The 21,626-nt window shown below is 37.7% G+C and overlaps 1 protein-coding gene and 1 pseudogene across 1 annotated transcript in view; one reads left to right on the top strand and one right to left on the bottom strand.

The window, feature by feature from the left end:
- The window catches only part of LOC149186646 (proteasome subunit beta type-2-B-like), a 33,043-nt gene extending 23,644 nt beyond the window's left edge, over positions 1-9,399 (top strand). The window contains exons 3-4 of the mRNA XM_089411075.1: positions 8,575-8,692; positions 8,842-9,399. Of these exons, the coding sequence (XP_089267201.1) occupies positions 8,575-8,692; positions 8,842-9,089 (366 nt within the window). The 3' untranslated portion in view covers positions 9,090-9,399. The remainder of the gene's footprint in view (positions 1-8,574; positions 8,693-8,841) is intronic.
- LOC149186647 (CLIP-associated protein pseudogene) lies at positions 483-8,499 on the bottom strand (annotated as a pseudogene).
- Positions 9,400-21,626: the final 12,227 nt, after the last annotated feature.

Here is a 21,626-nt window from a genome sequence, read left to right as displayed (position 1 = left end):
TGACAGATTTGCAGAGGAAGCCCTCACGTTACTCTACTTGTGAAGACTGCTGCGAACGCTTCAGCGCACCATAAAACACACACCTCTCAGTCAGTGTCTTCATGCTCCAGTGTTTCCTCTAAGCCACGGTCTGAACACATGGAGTTTAGAAACCATTGTACAGGTCCAATAAACTCCACAAAACAAATCGTAGTTTTATTGAGTGAAATCACCAAACATTTATACAAACAGAGAACAGTTATTAGATCACAACTGTCAGGTGGTTATGCTAACTGTAAAACAGAAATTGCCTAAATTATTAATTCTAATCTAATAATATTATGATATCCCGTAGTATTAGTTAACAACTCCTGTCTTATATTGTGACTTATCTTACTTAATACTGTCTTGCGTTACCATCGGAGTCACACAACTGCTCCAGGAATCACAGAAAGGTGATGATTTCATAGAATTCCATTGATCATGTTGGGTTTGCCTTTCGCTTGGCCTCAGGGTTCCAGTTTGCCTCAGGAGAAATGCTTTATTTATCACGGAGCAATTCGTATAGCCATAAATTAGGACTGTTCCAGGCTTCCATCACTTCGTTTTGTTTGTCCTCCAATCAGACTCGCATTTCCCTCAGGAACGAGTCTGACCTGTCTTCTTTTAGATCCTATCACAGAAATAATTTTGTTTGACTTGGAAACTTCCCTCTGACCAGACAACCTGGTTCCAATAATCCTGTGCCAGAACAGGATAAGGACAAAAGATAGAAAGGAGTTTATCAACTAGGGTGGAATCTTTCACCACCGAAATTGATAGGAGAAAAAGGCGTCTTAAAACTCTCAGAGCCTCAAGCTCAAAGAAAACAGAGATAATTGATCCAATCCAATGATGATTAAATGAAATAAACCCTCATATATTTATAGATTTCCTAGAGGGGTCTCTTCTTCTTAATTGATTAGTAAATTTTACTCCAAACCCCAGTTTTGGGTTTGTTTGACCAACTGCTTCAAAACTCCCCTGGAATTGGAAATTTTGGGGTTTTCCCCCTTTATTAAGGACTGTACAGTGTAGCCTGTGGGGATCGGTAGGTTATTTTGTCCCTTAGGCAATTAATTTCCCGGGAACATTACAGTCCCCCTTCCCGACAATGCTTGTCCTCGAGCAATGGCAGGTCCTGCTGCTGCCCACTTTGTCTTCCTTTCCTTTTGGTGGCCAAATTCATGGGGCAAAGTGCTTCACTTATGACATTTATAATCCACCTGATTTCACTGGATTTAAGCTTAAGAACACACGTTGGTATTTTAATCTCATTACTCTCGAGTCTCTTCAAGAGAACTTCATTGTCTTGACCTGGCACGTATCATTGGAAATCTTTTTGCTGTGTATGATGTAGTCACTGTAGATAATGCTGTATGGCTCATGTTGCCCCAAAGAGATGTTTTACCAACATCTGTAGCAATTGGGACTTGTGAAGATGTTACATCAAGTAGATCAGCACTTAAAATACCACTGCGCTTACCAATTTTATATAGATCAGCTCTAATGGAAGGGCGCACAAAAATCTGACTTGTAACAGAGGCCGGAAAGGGTAGATCACGTGCAAATGGGGAACCAACACCGGCTTGGGCAGGAAACGCAGAAGATTATGTCCTTCGATAACTTCCTCCAACTTCATTGCCCAGATCCCTGCTAACAGGCCATGAAACTGTAGAAACACTCCCTTTCTCCAAATCCAAACCCCTCAACAAACTTTCAATGTTACTAACTTGTTGTTTACTGGCTTGAAGAATGCCTTCATGGCTTCTTTCGGAAGCTTGTTCAGAAGACTTTCTCTGTGTCATGAGTAAATTCCCAGTTAAGAGGCAAAGATGACAGTGATGATAATGTTGCACTCCAATCCATGGACACAATAGCAGAGGTCCCATATCCTGGGTGCACTGATGATTCAAAAAACTGTATATTCGCGTTTATCAGTGCTGGATTCCTTGAAGGTTGTGTACCTGTCACAAATTGATGGAGAAGCGTATCTCTTATGAATACCTTCTTCCTCCTTTATAAGCCTCTGTATCACAGCATCAAAACTTGAAAATAGGCATTGTGAACATTCTGGCAAGGTTTTTGCAAACATGCAATAAATGCTTTTGCCATAGAACGAACCCCTCTCGTATCATCTCCCACGCAACACTTTATGAGGTCTTCATAAAGATCAGCTGACCATTGTATTTCAGGAGCATCAGCCCAATATTCTAGCACCAACAAAACATAATCGCAATACCTGGCACGGAGAACTGCATTCCGATCATTCTTGGCACACTCCACAATGCGAACAACTTTACAATTATATAACATCGTTTTATGCAATTATTTGCTGATTCAGAAATACAAGGACTGTTATAAGTGTAAAGAGAAATGGTATAAACAATTCAGCACAAGCCTCAAACTCTCCTAATGGCTCTTCCGACAACAGGCTTAATAAATGGCATGCCTGCTTCACTATATTAGATAGATGAGCAGATGACCGAACAGTCAAAGTTCCTACAAACTGCTTCAACAGTGCTGGAAAGCATCCATAGTCAGGAGCATCTCCAAAAACAAGACCTTCAACTTTTTGCATGGCAGCAATCCTTAATAACCAGTCCTGTTTTGGTGTAAGCATCCCAGCAATCTTATCCATTCTTCTGACTGATTTCTTTTCATAATAAACCTTTATAGGATCGACTGGCTTCTTAGTGACATCTTTATCGCCAGCTATGTGAGAAGATTCATGAACTGTCTTTGTCTTTGGATTGTTTTGTTTGTTGCTAATAACAGGCAAGCTTGAAGACGGCTTTATTTCTGAAGGTGCAAAATGACCAGCCATTCCCTCAAATGCCCACATCTTTGGTTCTATTTTCTTCAACCTGGCATTGATCTCTTTCAGCTGGCGTGGGCGAAGTTTGTGATGTTGGAATTCCTCCTGAAACTGAGGCTCTCCTTGATGATACATTTCCTTAAAACATAAAATAGCTGCTTCCATAGTCTTGCTGTTTGAGTCTTCTAGCAAATGTAACACTGATGGAAATACCTCAGTGGCAGCAAAGAGACTGATGGCAGATGCAACTGTTCGAGCAAATTCTTCACGAACTCACCAATTTTTATGTGTCCAAACATATCTCCCTGCTCTCTTCACAAGCATTATTGGTGATGATACTTGTTTCCACCCATACTTGCGCCAATTATAGCCATCATCACAAGTCCTTTCTGAAATAGGATGAACTGGTGGTGAAGATCTCTGATAAGGTTCAGACTTCAGTAGACTGTGAAACCAGTTCAGGAAACCCAATTGTTTTATTACTGTTTGATTGTGCTGGCATCTTTTTTTGACCTGAAACTCCATAAATATCATCATCAGCTTCTGCAATATGTTTCATTTGAAGTGGCATCATTGCCGTGCTTGTTGAAGACATCAAAGGTGGGTAAGATGATGCCTGGACCTGCATTTGTGGAAGGGTCTGGGCCTGCTCTTTGGCCTGAACCTGTGCCAATACTTGCTGATGAGATACGCCAACAGAAGAGTCATTCAATGCACCACTTCTATTGTCAAGATGCTTCCCCAATATCTTGTCATTTTCACAACCAAGGGGTGTACTGGCTATGGCAGTTTCAGCGTATATTTCATCTTCTAGTTGATGGCGGGACAAGCCATCACCATCCTCATTACCTTAAAATAATTCTGGCTGATTGCATACCTCCTCTTTAGGGGGGTACATCCATGTCCATGCTTTCATCTTTGCTTCCACCTTTCTTATACCCTGTTTTTTAAGCTTGGTCTTATGATCAATATTGCTTGACTTATTTTTCTTGCCACTATTCCAGAAGTCGTTCCATTTCATTTTTCTTAGATGCTACGGTATCTTGTTAAATTCTTCTAATCTTCTGATATTTTCTTCTTGCTGCTCTTCTAGCTTCCTCCAAGTCTCTGCTCGCTGCTCCCAAAACTCTGCATACTTTTCCCAGAAATTTGCTTTTGGTGGTTCCATTTCCAAATACCATCTAGGCTGGCAGGATTTCTGCTCTGATACCACTGTAATGTGCTAGGGCAATTTTGCTCTTAGGCTGCTATTCTGACTAAGGTTTCTTCAATAAAACTTTGATAGTAGTACCATTCACAAACAACACATGCATAAATACAATGAGTCTCAAACTCAATCAATCATATAATGGATGCATGAGCATCAAATTCTCACAGCAATAATGTTTCCGTCAAGCACAATACTTAGGGCCGAGTGCCCAGTATGAAACTACATCGATGATTTTATTCTTCAACCAAACTAAAAAGGTCGTTTTTACTCCATAATTCAATGATTCGACATTAGTCTACTCAATAAATTAATGAACGATGTCATCTAACCACGTCTTCACGTTAATCTACTTAATAAATTAATTAACAGTGTCGACTAACCACGGCGTAACTTAGCCACGCCAAGCTTCCTCCTGCAACTCTGCCCTGCTTTCAGAGAATCCCGTTCTTCACAAAATTCTGGATCTGATGCACCCTTCTGCCTTCACGCCCCTTTTCCCGTCTGTTACAGGAATCGCCTTCTCTCAGAACTTTGGGATTGATCTCTTCATTCCCTTGCATACACCACCGGCGTATACCCTCAGGGACCCTCGCATGACCTGATTTACACTTCTACACTGATCTTGGGTCTTGCCAAAGAATATCGGATGGTCTCGAACCTCAGGTACTCAGCTACCTTGCTACAGGATCTGCCACTGCATGCAAAATCTCGACTCTGTGGCTTCAGCAATCCGCATGTGTCTCAGAAGAAACACTTGGTGTCTTAATCTGTTCAGCTACAGGGTCACTCCTGTCTTGTATTGTGACTTATCTTACTTAACCCTGTTTTGCCGCTTGCGTTACTATCAGAGTCACACAACTGCTCCAGGAATCACAGAAAGGTGATGATTTCATAGAATTCCTTAGATCATGCTGGGTAGCCTCAGGGTTCTAGTCTGCCTCAGGAGAAATGCTTTATTTATCACAGAGTAATTCGTATAGCCATAAATTAGGACTGTTCTAGCACTTCATTTTGTTTGTCCTCCAATCAGACTTGCATTTCCCTCAGGAATGATTCTGACCTGTCTTGTTTCAGATCCTATCAAAGAAAGAATTTCGTTTGACTTGGAAACTTCCCTCTGACCAGACAACCTGCTTCCAATAATCCTGTGCTAGAACAAGATAAGAAAGACAAGATAGAAAATAGTTTATTAACTAGGGTGGAATCTTTCACCACCGAAATTGATAGGAGAAAAGGGGTCTTAAAACCCTCTGAGCCTCAGGCTCAAAGAAAACAGAGATAATTGATCCAATCCAATGATGATCAAATGAAATCAACCCTCATATATTTATAGATTTCCTAGAGGGGTCTCTTCTTAATTCATGAGTAAATTTTACTCTAAACCCCTGTTTTGGGTTTCTTTGCCCTGCTGCCCCAAAACTTGCCAATAATTGGAAATTTGGGGGTTTCCCCTTTATTGAGGACTGTATCCTATTGGGATTGATAGGCTATTTTGTCTCTTAGGCAATTAATTTCCCGCGAACATTACATGTGGCCCCACAAAAATCAGGAAATGGGGAAATGTGGTGTGTACATATGTGTGTATTTTAGAAAATGATACCAAAACTTTGAAATATATTGACAAAAATGGTACCAAGGAAGTGTTTCCTAGGCATTTATCCTTTTGGCCTTGGAACACATTAATAAACTTTTTGTATAGTGACATTATGTGAATTTTATTAATGTCATGGGGCAACAGAAGATGAAATGTTACTCTTTCTCTATCTCCTCAAGGGAAGTACATTGTTAATGGGATTGTAGAGTTTCAATTTTGTTCGAATGGATGGTATTCCTGTTCATATACACAATTTGGTTGTTTCTGCAATGCAGGTAAACACAGGAAGCTTATAAACTAGCCTAGAGTAGGGGAGTGCAAAGATCAGAAGTATTTCAATATTATGATTACAAAGTGGATGCTTGGAAACAACTTTCAATCACTTGATAGTTGCTTCCTCAATTAGCTCAACATCAAACACACTGTTGAGGAAATTTGCATGAGTTTTGTGTAAAGGCTTTGGAAGGGTTGAAAAATGGTTGGGATTTTGAAGTAACTTACAATCACTTTGTATAATAGTTGCTTTCCTCAATTTAGCTCAATAAACCGACAGTTGAGGAAATTTACTTGAATACTGTGTAAAATTTGAAGTAGGTTTTAGAAGGGTTGAGAAATTGTTGGGCTTTTGAATTCACAATGAAATCTGGGTGCAAAATATGGCACAGTGTCACACCAGAGTTAATAGATGTGTTAACACTTTGACTTTGTCAAATGTGGTGTTTCCTTGCATTTGGAGTTGTTTTTTTAGGCTAACCACTAGAGGACAGTTTTTTTAAATGAAAGGCTTTCTTTTAATTATTGAAACAATATTTACATGGCATTTAAAAACTGGGCTACACAAATCAGCTGCCATGAGCATAAGTCTCTCAACTAGGCCAAGGGATTTGACAAAAACAATTGTCCATGTCTGAAGGGCCTATAGGCAAAATACAGCTATCCAAGTTCAAACATCAGCATCAAAATCATAAACATAATGGGTAGCTGGCTAACATAAATAGACATCATGCGGCACAAAGTACAATTTCGGTGTTAGGCAGAGGATCCTTAATCCTCAGGGTTTGGGCCCTAACCGTTAATGGCAGGCTTGTCAGCAAAGGGATAACTAGAGTATAGTTTCAGTAAATATGTAAAAGTTTACTCCATTCGGGGAGAGATTTACAGTTATGGATGCAAAGTTTAAGCTTTAGATGAATTTTCTGAAGTCTGAACCAACAATATGTACAGACTTTATCTAAGGTATATACCACAAACCAAAGACAATGGCTTTGGAAATTGCTATCCAGGAATAGTAATTCACAATGTCTTCAAGAAAAATAACATCAAGGGCTTGTGATGTGTGACATAAAACTTGCACAAGTTTTCCCAATGAGCCATAACTTGGTTACAGGTTAGGTGAAAGATGGCATGGTCTATGGATGCCTGTTAACAGGTTTTTTTTTGAAAGATGAGCATTTCATGGACACTGCTCGCTCCAGTGCATGACTGGTGTAATGTGTCATGACTATTAATTGACAATTAGCGATAATCTGATCTTAGTTGGGTGTAACTACAGCCTACAACCAAGAGGCTTCCCAAAATTGCTTCAAACTCCAGCCAAAACCACCTTCGGCACAAGCAGGGAATGCATAAGGATGCCTAGTCTTGGCTCAAGCATTGGGGAATAATGGAAGAGATCATACTACATAATAAGGATAATTTCCAAAATATTATCACATCTAAATTTAAGGAGAAATCATGATGTGATAAAGAGTTAGAGTGCAAAAGAAAATTAAGATATTATAAGGAGGTGACTAATCCTAATCTAGAAGATCAAAAGTATCTCTTTGCCTTAACTAGTGTAAAGAAGAAATACAACATGGCTAGAATAAGAACAAATTTTCATGATCTTCATAGTGAAACTGGTTGGAAAGTTCCCAAAATGCCATGGGATGAAAGAATCTGACATTTTGGTGAGACTAAGAAGATTGAAGATGAAAATCACTCTCTTTTAGAATGTCCAGCATATACCTAGATTAGATCTCAATTTCAAAAGATATGTCACACTTCCAACCTTCCTAATCTTCTTACTCAGGAAAACTATGATGATCATGGAACACTTCTTAGTTCTTTCTGAACACTGAAATAAAATTATAAAGAAAGCCAAGTAATCCCTTACCTTCTTAAGGTCCGATAGACCAAATTTCATCTTAGTGGACATTAATCATCAACGTTAATCAATTATGTTAAGTTACATTAGCATAGCTGTTGGTTTATGTTTAAGATACCTGTGACTCGTGCTAGATCATGGGACAATTGAGAGCTTGGTTCTAGCTTTGAATAGAGTTTGAAATATAAAGGGGGGCAGGACTGGGTCTGGTCAATGGGCTGCCCTTTGAAATTATGCACTGTTTGTGAACGAATGAAATCTACAAATTTCTCCCATTGTTTCTTCTTGTACTTTGTGTTCTCTCATGTCTATTTGCATTATCAGTGGCATTAAAAGTTGTATCCTAACTCTAAGTTGCCTGGTTGGTGTTTTAATTTGACAGCAATTAAATTCAACATTTTCCAGTGCAAAACAAAGTATAAAATTCACCAATATTCCAATTATTAAATTTTCCATTGCGTGAGATTTGACAAATTTCATTTTCTTTGGGAAAAGTTCGCCGAGTTTTGTTGATATATTTTCTTTTGCCATTAAATTTGGCAAAGGAGGCACAATTCCAAGTCAGCAATTGTGACCTTTTCTTCAGCAGGACTGTTCTGTTTTTTCTATTGCCTCATTCTGGAAAGGCAATATCTCCTTTTGTTTGCCTTGTTAATGTATTTGTTGGTGAATTGACGATTCTGACTTAAATTTGATTTAGTTTTTTGAAGAATCAATTTAGCAGTTTTTTTTTAATTGAATATTATTTTTTTATGTTTGATCTTTTAATCTTAGTTATCTGGATGCAGAACCCGTATTCTGTGAATTTACTTTTGGCGGGATTTGACAAGGATGTTGGTCCATCACTGTACTATATTGACTACATTGCAACTCTTCACAAGGTTGATAAAGTAGCATTTGGATATGGTAAGCATCTACAGAATTACTACACATTTTTGGATTCTGCTCTACCATTTTTTGGTTGGTATCTTATGTGTACATCTCCATGTCTACAAATTCTTTTATTGGTCTAAGCTGCTGTTTGCTAATTTGTACTTGGCCGTTTGCTTCTTTAGGAGCATATTTTTCTTTATCAATGATGGACAGATATTATCACAAAGGGATGTCTGTGGAGGAGGCAATAGAGTTCGCCGACAAATGTATTTTAGAAATAAGGTCCAGATTGATAGTTGCACCTCCTAATTTTGTCATCAAGATCGTTGACAAGGATGGGGCAAGAGAGTATGCATGGCGTAAAACTATTGAGGACGCAAGTGAGCCCCCCGCAACAGAGTTGTTACCAGCTGTGGAAGTTCAAAGCTAAATGATTGGTTTATAATTGAAATAGCATTGATACCCTAAACACATTTTTATGCCAGTTTCCAATATCTAAGAGTTCCTTTGCAGCAAGATTGGAAATTTTGCTTTTGGTACACTTTCAAAACAAATTAATAATCTGATACAGCTTTTAAATCTCCAGAAACCAGAATTATCAGTCTGGAAACTTTATAAGTGATCGGATTATTTCATGTCAATTTCTTCTGCATTTTCAAGTTTAGATTTTGAAGATTTCCGTTATGAGCACATTTTCAAGCAGAGCTTCATTGTATTTGAGAAAGCATTCATTTTGTTCCTGTCTTTCTGAGTTGCATTACATGTTAATGTGGATGCCGGATTAAAGATCTGGAGCTAAGAAACCAATTGACTAAGAAATTGAGAAGGTCATCTAGGATTTTGGATGGTGCATTATTATTTTGATTACTTCATGTTTAACTTTCCTGGAGTGGCCTTGTTCACTTTGAATCTTGATATCCTGATGTTTATTCAGTCTGTTTTTATTTATTTTGACTAAGAAACTAAGAAGGTTATCTAGGATTTTGGATGATGCATTATTATCTGGATTATTTCAGGTTTTCCTTCCTGGATTGGCCTTGTTCACTTTGAATCTTGATGTCCTGATGTTTGTTCAGCTTGTTTTTATTTATTTGGTACACTAGTCATGGTTCATCATTGAACTATTCAAATAATCCCTCCCTTCACATTTATAGGCATAGCCTGATAGACCCATCCTTATTTCGAACAAGGACTATAGGGGTTGCATAAAGGCTTCTACCTTTTGTGATAATACCTCATCTCAGTAGATGTTGGATTATTCTTGTGTTTTTTGATGATGTGGATATTGATATGGTTTAATGTTGATAGGGTTCAATCGTGTTTTAACTTTGATGACATGATCAATATCTGTTTTAGGAGGCTCATTTAAAGGAAAGTCTTGGAATACATTTTTTTGTTTGTTATTGAATTAATTCTTGAGTCTACCGGAGACTCGATGTTAACTAGTGTTGAGGCCAATATTTCCATCTGATGGAATTGTACTATATATGTTGGTGCCCCTTTTCGAATTAACTTCACCATTTGATGAGAAGATACAACTTTATTTTGAGGTGGTTGAAACCCATGTAACTGTATGCTTTTCTACATGGCATTGAAACTTTACAAAGTTTTTTTTGATGGTTGGCAGAGTAAGTACACAATGTTTGTAGCCATTGGTATGTGTAAAACTTGGATTCTATATTGTATTCTTGAATTTTTAATTTAAACTTGTGACATTTTCATACATGTTCAATTTGTTTTCCATCTGTTACCATAACTTTCATATTGGGCATTGGGCGTAAAAAAAGATTCAACCTCATTACAAGATTTGTGTCGACAAACCTATGACTCCTAGTATCCATCAAGACTAGCACATCGTTCTCCCTGTTGTGCCCTTTTAATTTTAAGGCTTGGGGATGAACTATTCTTATTGTTGTCGCACAGAATGTCTAGGCACGGCATTAACGGCCCAGATCGGGGGCTGTTATCTTGATCCCCAATCTCTCCGTTTAAGCTGTCTCCCTACAACACGCTAAGGGGGGTAAACCCTACGGAAATGGAATGAAAGAGAACTAGTTGGGAACCAACCAATTCGAGAGACATAGTGAAGCGACCAAGTACTTGATTAACATTTAACATGGTTTATAATATTTGATTAGATTTAAACGATTGATATCAATGCTTTATGGAGTCAACATTTTGGTTAGAAATTTAAGACCAAGTAATTGATTAACAACTCTTGCTTGGAGGAATAATTATCTTATATGAAATGCAAATCCTAAAATTAATGTGAAATGCAGGAATCTTGGTCAATTTTAGTTAAATGTCTATCTAAGTTTTAACCCTTCGATCATTTTGATATTGACCTTGATTTCATCGTAACTGATAGAGAGAAGATAAGGAGAAGCACACTAAGGTGTGATTAACGATACCTCTCTTGAATTGCTCTTTATACACTAAGATAAGGTGAAGCACACTAAGGTATTGAGCTTTTGGTGCTGCAGAGCATTGTGGCTCTGACGACTACAACGTCATCGTTTAAAGTACTATTAAAATAAGAGTTTTCAAGCAAAGATGGATGGGTACCTATCTCTATATTGACCAAGCTTATGTTTGAAAGTAAATTTTAGTTATGCAGAACTAACTAAATATGCAAATGCACGAGATGATTAGAATATGAGATGAAGTTAGATTCGAGGATTATAAACGCTTGTGTCGTAATCTATCAAAGCTTTTAATCACCAAAATGAAATGTTCACTTCTTTAGACAAAGATTGAAAGATAAACCCCTTAAAATATCACAATTAAACCACAAGCTTACTTCAAATCTTCTAGATTCTTTCAAATGCAATTATAGCTCAAAGGGAACAAAAGCTTATTCACAAATTAATATCAGATGCGCAAAAAATACTCAGTTTATGAAATAAAAGATATGAAATTTACCACAGATCTATGAAAAAATACTTAATAATTACTTGAAAAATTCACTAAGAAATATGCAATAAATATCCAATAGTTCAAGTAATTAAACCACACTTAGAAATACTCTAACGACAAACAATCTCAATAGATGTCAAGCATAAAAAAATGCTTAAAACCTTAGCATGCAAAATATTTTAGCAATTAAATTTCAAAAATTTAAATACCATGAAGAACCATGAAATTCAAATGCTAAGCACTTAACAATTTTAGAATTAAAATTATTTTTCTTAAGTGACTCAATCCAGAAAAAATGATGCTTTCCTATAGTCAAACTTTAAAGATGATTTAAAAATTATTTAAACGTGTTTGACTATAGAGAAATTAAAAAAATTTAATACTACAAAATTTTCCTCTTTAAATTTTAAAGTCCCAAACCTTTAACACAAATCTTGGACAAGAAATCTTGGATTCACAGTTTGGGGTTCCTGGACTTGGTGGTTCATGGCAAGACCATCCAAGCATTGGTGGACACGGGTGCCACACATAACTTCATGACTACACATTTAGCAAAGGAAGTTGGGCTGCAGATTATCCCGTCGGATGTGGAGGTCAAGGTAGTGAACTCAAGGGCTAAAGTGGCTGGATTGGCACACGAAGTGTCGGTTCGAATCAAAGAGTGGCAGGGTCGGTTGGACTTCACAGTGATGGAGATGAACGACTTTGACATGATATTGGGGAAGGATTTCTTGAAGGGAAATAGAGTGGTTATTGTTCCCTTCTACGATGAGATTATGCTGATTGGAGGATCACAGACTTGTACTTTGCCTACTCATAAGCAAAGGAAGGAAGTCAAGGTGCATCATGTTTTTGCACTAAGTTTGGAGAAGGCTATGCGGGAACCAGATGTAAAGACATATGCGACAGTCATTAGAGAAGTTGATAGCGATGATGGAGTGGGGACACCTGTTCCAACTGAAATTTCTAAGATGCTGTCCAAATATGCAGATTTGATGCTCGATGAACTACTAAAGAAACTTCCACCAAGACGTGCGGTGGACCATAGCATTAAGCTAGAGCCAGGGAAGCAACCTCCGGCAAAAGCGCCTTATCGGTTGTCAGGACCGGAGTTGGAGGAATTGAAACGACAGTTGAAGGAGTTGACTCATGCAAGTTTCATATGACCTTCAAGGTCCCCCTATGGAGCTCTAGTATTGTTCCAACGGAAGAAAGATACAAATGAGCCACAGATGCGCTGTGATTATTGTGCTCTCAACAAGAAAACGATAAAGAACAGGTATCTTTTGCCATTAGCTGCAGATTGCTTCGATAAGCTTGTGAAAGTGCGAGTGTTTTCCAAGTTAGATTTGAGGCATGGGTACTATCAAGTGCGGACAACGGAAGGAGATGAAAGGAAGACCGCGATTGTGACAAGGTATGGAAGCTTTGAATTCCTTGTCATGCCATTCGGGTTGTGTAATGCCCCTGCTACGTTTTGCACTTTGATGAATGATGTACTATGTCCATATTTGGATTCGCTCGTAGTAGTATACTTGGACGACATCGTGGTATACAGTGATAACATGGAGGATCATAAGAAACACTTGGCTTTGGTGTTTGAGGCATTGAAGAAGAGTTAGTTATACTTTAAGAAGTCAAAGTGTGTGTTTGCCCAGACTGAGATTTTGTTCCTTGGACACATTGTGGGTCAAGGGTACATACGGGTGGAGCCGAATAGGGTGAAGGCGATAGAGAATTGGGCTAAACCAAAGAATGTCCATGATATGAGGGTGTTTTTGGGGATGACCAACTACCAGCGAAAGTTTGTGGAGGGGTACTCCAAAGTGACCTCATTACTGACAGACCTTTTGAAGAAGGATAAGCGATGGAATTGGATGGAGAAATGTTAGATGGCATTTGAAGATTTGAAGAAGAGGATGGTTTCAACACTGATACTGAAGTTCCCTAACTTCGAGCGATTGTTTGAGGTACACACAGATGCTTCGGATTTTGCAATAGGAGTTCTTATGCAAGGTGGGCATTCGGTGGCATATGAGAGTCAGAAGTTGCAGGATATAGAGCGGTGGTATTTGGTTCATGAGAAGGAGATGACTGCAATCATACACTGTTTGCAGGTATGGAGGCATTACTTGATTGGGAAGCCTTTTGTTGTCAAGACTGACAACGTGGCAGCGAGTTATTTTGCATCACAACCAAAGCTGTCAGTGAAGCAAGCTCGTTGGCAAGACTTCTTGGCAGAGTTCGACATGACTATTGAGTACAGGTCGGGTAGACTCAATGCAGTTGCAGATGCCCTTAGTAGGAAGGGACAGTTAGCAACATTGGAGGGGGAGGAAGACCAGGCAGCACGAAGTAGGAGTCGGGTATAGATGACCGAGGAGATGCAAAATAAGCTCAAGGAGAGCATTGAGACTAATACTCAGGCGCAAAATATTGTGAAGCAGATAAAGGAGGGGAAGACACAAGTTTTTTCTCCGAGATGGACTCTTATTCTTTGGGAACCGACTCTATGTTCCAAAGACATCTGGACTTAGGAGACACCTTTTGAAGGAGAGCCACGATTCTCCTTAGGTTGGCCCCCCAGGGCAGCGTCATTCTTTGGCATTATTGGAGAGAGGGTTCTTTTGGGAGAAGATGAGGGAGGATGTAAAGGAGTATGTGCACACATGTATTATTTTTCAGCAGGACAAATCGGACACCCAGAGGCATGGAGGATTGTTATAGCCTTTACCGATCCCAGAGAGACCATGGATGAGTGTCTCGATGGAATTCATCACTCAGTTATCGCAGGTGCAGGGGTATAACGGGATTATGGTCGTGGTTGATTGTTTTTCCAAGTATGCCATCTTCATTCCAACGAAGATACCTTGTGGAGCCGAGAAGACTATGGAGTTGTTCTTTAAGAACATAGTGAAGTATTGGGGGATGCCATTGAGCATAGATAAAAGATCGAGACCTCTTACTGTTTAGCAAAGTGGTTCCTTGAAACGGTATCTTCTAGCACTTGCTGCGCGTGTCCACTGCAACTCGGCCTCTCCTCGGGCGCTTTTATTAGTAGCTTTACGAACGCCTCCCTTGCAGCCTTACTGATACTTAGAAGAGGATATCAAGCGAACAACCCAACTTAGAGTAGTAAAAGGGTGCGCGAAGCTTTCATTAACTCAAAAGGACAACTTACAGAGCATTACAAAGTGAAACAAGAAATCTCAGAGTTTAGAAGCACTCAGTCCAACAATATGGGCTTCTCTTCTGTCGATTTCTCATTTTATAGACTTCCTAAAGAATCTACTTTTACCTAGACTTGACACAAAATGGAAATAATTAAGGGTCTTGTCAGCATTTCCATAGTCCAACGGTGTCTACTCAATATTCCAGTACAATAATTCAAAAGCACATTCATTACAATAATTCAAACTTTCTACTATTTACAAGGAATCTAAGGACTATCACCATGGTCCCATAGGGCTGCGGTCTGAGTCATAATCATCGAATTCGTCAGAAGATTGATTCTTTTGTAGATATGCTTCCTCCAATATCTTTAGATATTTTTCTTCGTAGTTCGGCTCAGTGGGGTCTTGAGCATCTTGGTACACATCTAAAAACAAAATGTCCTTTCCTTTTGAAGATGTTGTTGCTGTAGATGCTTTAGAGGACTGTCCTACTTCCAACTTTATTCGATCTTTGTAGGGATGATGGCTTTGGTAGGGTAACTTGAATGGGTCATCTTTCTTTCTCCATCTATTGATGTAAGATGTAGGATTTATCTCAATATCTAAGAAAGAATCTTTATGTGCTTTTGAGAATGCTGGCATCTGTTACACTGGTAGCTCTATCCCGTCCAATAATTCCCATTTGAAGATTTGGAACACACTGGTTGCTGTTTCTATTGTGTGTTGTATCCAGATTTTGCAGTGATCACTAACGCCTTCTTTTTCCTGCCATCCAAACTCAAAATTGAATGCTGTGCATACCCTGGTTGATAATAACAGACTGATCAAACATATAGTGTTTGCTGTTCAATTTCCTGAACTTACTCCAACTGTGATTAGTGCCTTTTGATTCACTGAAAACTTTAAAACATGATACTTCCCTTGTGATTCGGTCAATTTTTTGATAATATGAATTTTTTCAACCAACTTTTGCATGGGAAATTCTTTTAACCACCCCAAAACTCTATTTACTTCATCCTTATTTCTGCAAATGCGGAACTTTCTGAAAACTGATTTGCAAAAACCTGTGAAAAGGGATTTGGCTCAATAGCATTTCTTATTTCTGGGCTTTGAAAATCCCATGGTGTTGAAAAGATTTTAATATACTGTAGAGTTCTTTCTACACATTGAGATTGTCTTTCAACCTGTTTCTTCTTGCAATATCCGTCCTTGATTTCCCAATCTGCAAATGGCTCGAAGATTTCATACTGAGGAAAAGTATCTTAGTGCATGTAATCTGCATCTCTTCTTTGTAAATATAATGCTTCCATTTCCTTGAATAGATTTGGGGTCCTTAAGGACTGTAAAAACTGTCCAACTTTTATCTTGATATTAACATCATCAAGGTCCATCATCTTAGCACTTGTAAAGATTTCAAGTGTGAAATCAATACAACCAATCATTTGATAATAATTTAAAATCTGTAAGACCCAAATCATGGATTGTGTATATTGTATGGATCATAGATCATCAAGAGTTCTGAAGTATAATTTGACTTTCATATTTGGTAAAGAGTATACTTTTACCAATTCAGGATCCAATCCAAGAAGTGTGCCAATATTCTTTGATTGCCAGGATTGAGATTTTTGAATCCACTGGTTTCTTCGAACCCTGAGTCCAACTACCTTCTTTATTTCAAGACAAAGATCTTCAACATGTTTCTCAAGAATTTTGAATCTTTTTGCCAAAGTGACAAAATTATCTGGCTGATCTGGAATATCAAAAATGCTTCATTTGAATTCTTTTTTGTTGCGGCCAATTCTATGAGCTTTATTCATTTCCCTGGTAAGAGCATCGGCAATATAGTTAGAATTTCTAGGAATCCATTCTACATCAAAATCATATTGCTAGAACCAAATTTGCCATGCTAATAGTCTTCCTCTTGCCATTTGTCTTGATAATTTCGCTGACAAGAAATATTTAAAATTCATTGAGTCAGTCCTAATCAAGAATTTTCTTGGCGCAAGATACAATTCAAATTTTTGAATGCCATTAAATATTGCAAGAGTTTCTTTTTCAGTAGCAAAATAATTTTTCTGATTGGGGAGAAATTCTCCTGATGCATAGGCGCATAGTTCTTCTTCTTTATTTTCCTCCTTCTTTTAAAAAAGAACAGCTGCCCAAAATTCATTTGAGGCATCTGTTTGTAGGATTAACAATCCATCTCCTGGGGGCTGCAGTTTTGGCAGGGACTTACATTCTTCTTTGAGATTTTTGACAGCGGCAGTGGCTTGACTAGACCATCCTGATTTCAAATGCTTTCTGATAGGAGCAGTTTTTTCGGATAGCCTGGGAATGTATTTATGGATGTAATTTAAAACACCCAAAAATCTCTGAATCATTTTGGTGTCTTTAAGTTCATCAGGGAACTCAGCGAGCTTTGTCAGAATATGAGGCTGCATTTGTATATGTCCATCGATTACATGAATTCCAAGGAAATCAATATCATTTTGGAATAACACCATTTTCTTTTCTGAGAGGACAATACCATGAGCTTGAACTTCTTGAAAGAATATTTCTAGATGAGCCAAATGTGTTTGTAAATCTGGACTGTGAATTAAAATATCATCAATGTAAGTTATGATAAAATCATACTTACCAAAGATAAAATCCATTCTCTTCTAGAAGAAAGTAGGAGCATTCTTTAATCCAAATGGAACAACTTTCCATTGATAAAATATTGCTGGATATGTGAATGTTGTCTTATGTCTGTCTGATTCTTCAATTTGAATCTGATAATAACCGGATTTCGTATCAAATTTACTGAAGATTTTACTCTTCTGAATCTTCTGCATTATTACTTCTTGACGAGGTAAGGGATAATGAAAGCTTTGAGTGATTGCATTCAATGGTTTATAATTAATCACCATTCTTGCTTTACCTCGAACTGTTTCTAAATGATTTCGAACCAAGAATGCAGAACATGAATAGTGAGAGACACTAGGTTAAATCAACCTCAACTTCAACAATTCTTCAATCTGTTTTTTGATCTCTTGTTCATCGGAAGGAGTGCAAGGAATCAACTTACCTTTTACTCCATTATCATGCATGGTCACAATTTCTTGCTTGGGGCTCTCTCTTTCCCAAAACTTCTGAGGGTCTTCTGAGCAGCTTTTGACTAATCGCTGATATATAGAAATTTGTTCTTGAGTCCACTAAGGATCTATTACTGCTTTTTGTTTTGTTTTGAGAGCTTCATTTTCTTCGTAAATCTGCAGTACTTTCTGCCAATCTTTGGAATCATTTATTGGCTTTCTTGTACTGGTCTTCTTCTGGCTTTCTCTTTGAACTTCAGAATCTGCAAATTTTAATTGCGGAACAGAGATTGCTTGTTTTTCGAAATTGAAGATAACTTTATCTTCGCTAATGGTCACGGGCAAGACAGAATTGGTAAATGGCATACCCAAAAATAAACTGGCAGATGGGTCATAATGTTGTATAGCAGATATCTTGACAATTTTCCCACCTACTTTTAAGGAAATATTATCTACATAGTGGATAAGATTAACTGTACCTCCGATCGTTTCTGAAATTAGGATATTCTGGAGAGGTTTCCATAATCCTTTAAACAATGATAGTCTAGCAAGATTGTTTGAGCCACCAGTGTCAATAAATGCATCAAGATCTATCCAACTATTCTTAACCTGCACGGAGACTGGTATATACAAAAGATTATTTGTTTTTACCATTTTCTTCAAAAAACTTTGTTCTGCTGCTGGGTCGAATTCAGGAACTGGCACTGAAGATGTTTGTCCAATTTTTTTTGGATATGGACAAAAAGAGTTTAACTGAAGAAGAATGGAGATGACTTGCTTTCCTTTTTCTTTCTCTGGTGGTAGAGACCAACATAAAGATTCGGTTTCACTTGTTTCAGAACTGTCTGTGTCAGTCTCAATTTCTTCACTGTAGTGAAGTTCTTCTTCATCTTCAACTAAAAATTCATCAGTAGAACAATCATAACAAATATTCATTTTTTGAACAGAATTGATTAATTCTTCATCTTCTGAAAAAGAAGCACCAATCAACATATATACATTTGATGGTTCTTCTTCTGATTGTACAACAGACCAATCGTCACAAAATTCTTCAATATCTACACATGCTTTTAATTTACCGGATGTGCTTTTTGGACAAGCACGAGCATAATGTCCTTCTTGTTTGCATATGAAACAAAAATTATTTTTGGTTCTCAGCTATTTCCTCTTCTTCAGAAATCTAAAATTTTTAAAAGGTCATTTGGGATTTGCAATTTTCTTGGTCTTGAATTTTCCATACCTTTTATGTTTTCTCTTTTTCTTAAATGGTGTCCAGGGCAAAGCGGCACGACAAACATTGGCACTGGGAGTTATATCATGTGCTTGTTTTTGCCAACAGAGATATTTAACTTTCTCTTGACACCGGAATAAAAGATCTATCCAGTAAATCTGATCTATTGTTTTGCTTTGAAGCTCAATATCTTTAGAAATTAGATCTCCTAGATTTCCTGGTAATTTTGACAGAAAAGAAATTTTCTGAACTGAATCATTTGAAAGATTTGCTTTGTAAACTTTGGCCATAAAATCTTGACCAAAAGATTCAAGATATTTTAAATCTTTCAGCTCCATTCTAGCAAGATCTGTAATGATTTGCTTTTTCTCATCTATTGGCTCGGGGACAAACTGTGTTTTCAGTAGTACCTCTAGAGTAGATAGTCCTGCTGCAATGACTGCTTGTCATTCTGACTCAGGTGGTCCAATCCACCAGTGATAAACTATTACGGCCATTATTTTTTCTGCTAGAACAAATATGGATACATTATCGAGCTTTGTGGTTACTTGCATCTGGTATAGAGCTCCGATCCATATTCAAATTGATTCACCTGGATTTGTTGATTTGTCCAAATCTAGAATATAACCGCTAGAATTAGAAGCAAACAGAGCTTCTTCTATTTTAGGATATTTTTGGACTTCTTTGACAAAAATTGCTTTTTGGATTGATAGCATGATGAAAGATGGGAACTTAGAAGCTGCATTTTCAAGAGTCACAATTTCTGCTTTTGTTTTTCTTGGTTTTTCTAGAATAGACTCTATTTTCATTGGCCTGAAAGGTGTTTCAGAGGTGCTAACTTCTGTTTCTTCTAGATCCCAAAAATTTGGAGTCGACATATCTATAGAAAATTTTGAACTTTGAGCTGCTTTTGATTTTCTTCTTCTTTCTTTCTTTTGCATCCTTGCCTCTTTCTCGGCTCTTCCTTCTTGTTGTTCATCATGTAAGAGCTTGAGATTGGCTAGAATGAGTTCATTTTGTGCACCCAGATCATCTATAACATTTTCAACATAAGAACACCATTTGATACAATTGATCTATATCATTTGTATTTGAGGAGTTGTGTTCAACTAGAGGGGCACAATCAACTCTTGTAGGAAGTTGCTTTGAGGAGGACGACGTAGTGCAGAATTTCGTCTTTGGGGGGCATTTGCCTCCTTTCAAAAAGCGACGATTGGCGAATTGCCATTATTCAACTGGGGCAATTTGGGAATTGGAAATTCTAAACATTTTATTTATAGCAAGAAAAGGCTTAACTTCAGGTATATACAATTCATTTGAAGATAGTATAAGTTGACTAGAATTACTGTCTATTTGGGATGAGGATTCTGTACAGTCAGAGACAGGTAATGCATATTTTCTCGGATGAATGATAGGTCGCTGGACATAAGGCTTTTCTTGAAGTATCCTTATTTTACCCTCTTGCAACGAGGCTCTTCTTGTTAGGTTTCCTGGTTTCTTTTCATCAGATAAAGACTTGTATTGAAAATACCAGTTGTTTGGTAGACCTATAGAATCATAAGATATTCATTCTACTTGTGCATTGTTTAAACCAACTGACACACAATCTCTAAGTACTGACTGTTTTAATTTCGGATGTACTGTATTAGTCAACTAAAAGGATGTTTGAATTATTACAGATAAGAATTCACTGTCATCAACCATCTGTGATCCTTGAACTCCTACCATAAGTTTCCAACAATCTTTCAGATGAGGATCTGTAAGACTAATAGAGTAATCTGGAAAAATCGTTCCATATTGACAACCAGTAGATAGGTTACCGATAATGGTACCTATTCTAGCATATCATAGTTATGGTGTCGAGTATCAAAGACTTCTAATATGCACGGGGTATTTAAGCCATGTCTAAACAAAGGGGCCGAACCTATCCTTATACCTCCAAAATGTAAATAGGAATATTTTTTGTCTTTTGCATATTGACGAAATTTTTTGATTTCTTCAGTGTTAAACAAAGATAGAGAAACAATCTGTACAGAAGGACCTGAGATTTTTATTTTTACTTCCACTTCTTTTAAAAGTAGCTTTTTCTGAAAGATATTAGAGAGAGGGGTTTTATAAACATCAGTTGCATGAAGGGTTGGAGGATTCCAACTTTCAGGATTTTCTATTGTCTCTAATTCCTTTTCAGAATCGATCTCCTTTTCAAGAGAACGGGAATCAACTTCAGTAACGACACGTCGTTCAAGAGTAGAAAAAGATCTAATCAAACTAGCCATTGGGAACGTTACAGGGCTCTGATACCAAGATCCGTGATTTACAGGCAGATTTTGGACCACATTGTTCAAGCTAGTCGGGAGAGATTTGTTGATGAGTTCGAGTTACCTTCTGCAGATAGATGGGTAGACTGAGCGAATCAATGCATCGTTGGAGGACTACTTGAGACATTATGTGACGGCTGATCAGAAGAATTGGCCTGAACTCTTGGATGTAGCTTATTTCAACTACAACATGCATAAGAGTTCCACAACAGGGTATAGTCCATTTGAGTTGGTGAATGGACAATTGCCAGTTGC

This window comes from Pinus tabuliformis, chromosome 3_1 (genome assembly GCF_031772625.1).
Source record: "Pinus tabuliformis cultivar Carrire ecotype Pingquan chromosome 3_1, CPIR1, whole genome shotgun sequence".
Classification (NCBI taxonomy): Eukaryota; Viridiplantae; Streptophyta; class Pinopsida; order Pinales; family Pinaceae; genus Pinus; species Pinus tabuliformis.
The sequence above is the reverse complement of the archived record's forward strand: the minus strand, read 5'-3'. Positions and strand labels throughout refer to the sequence as shown.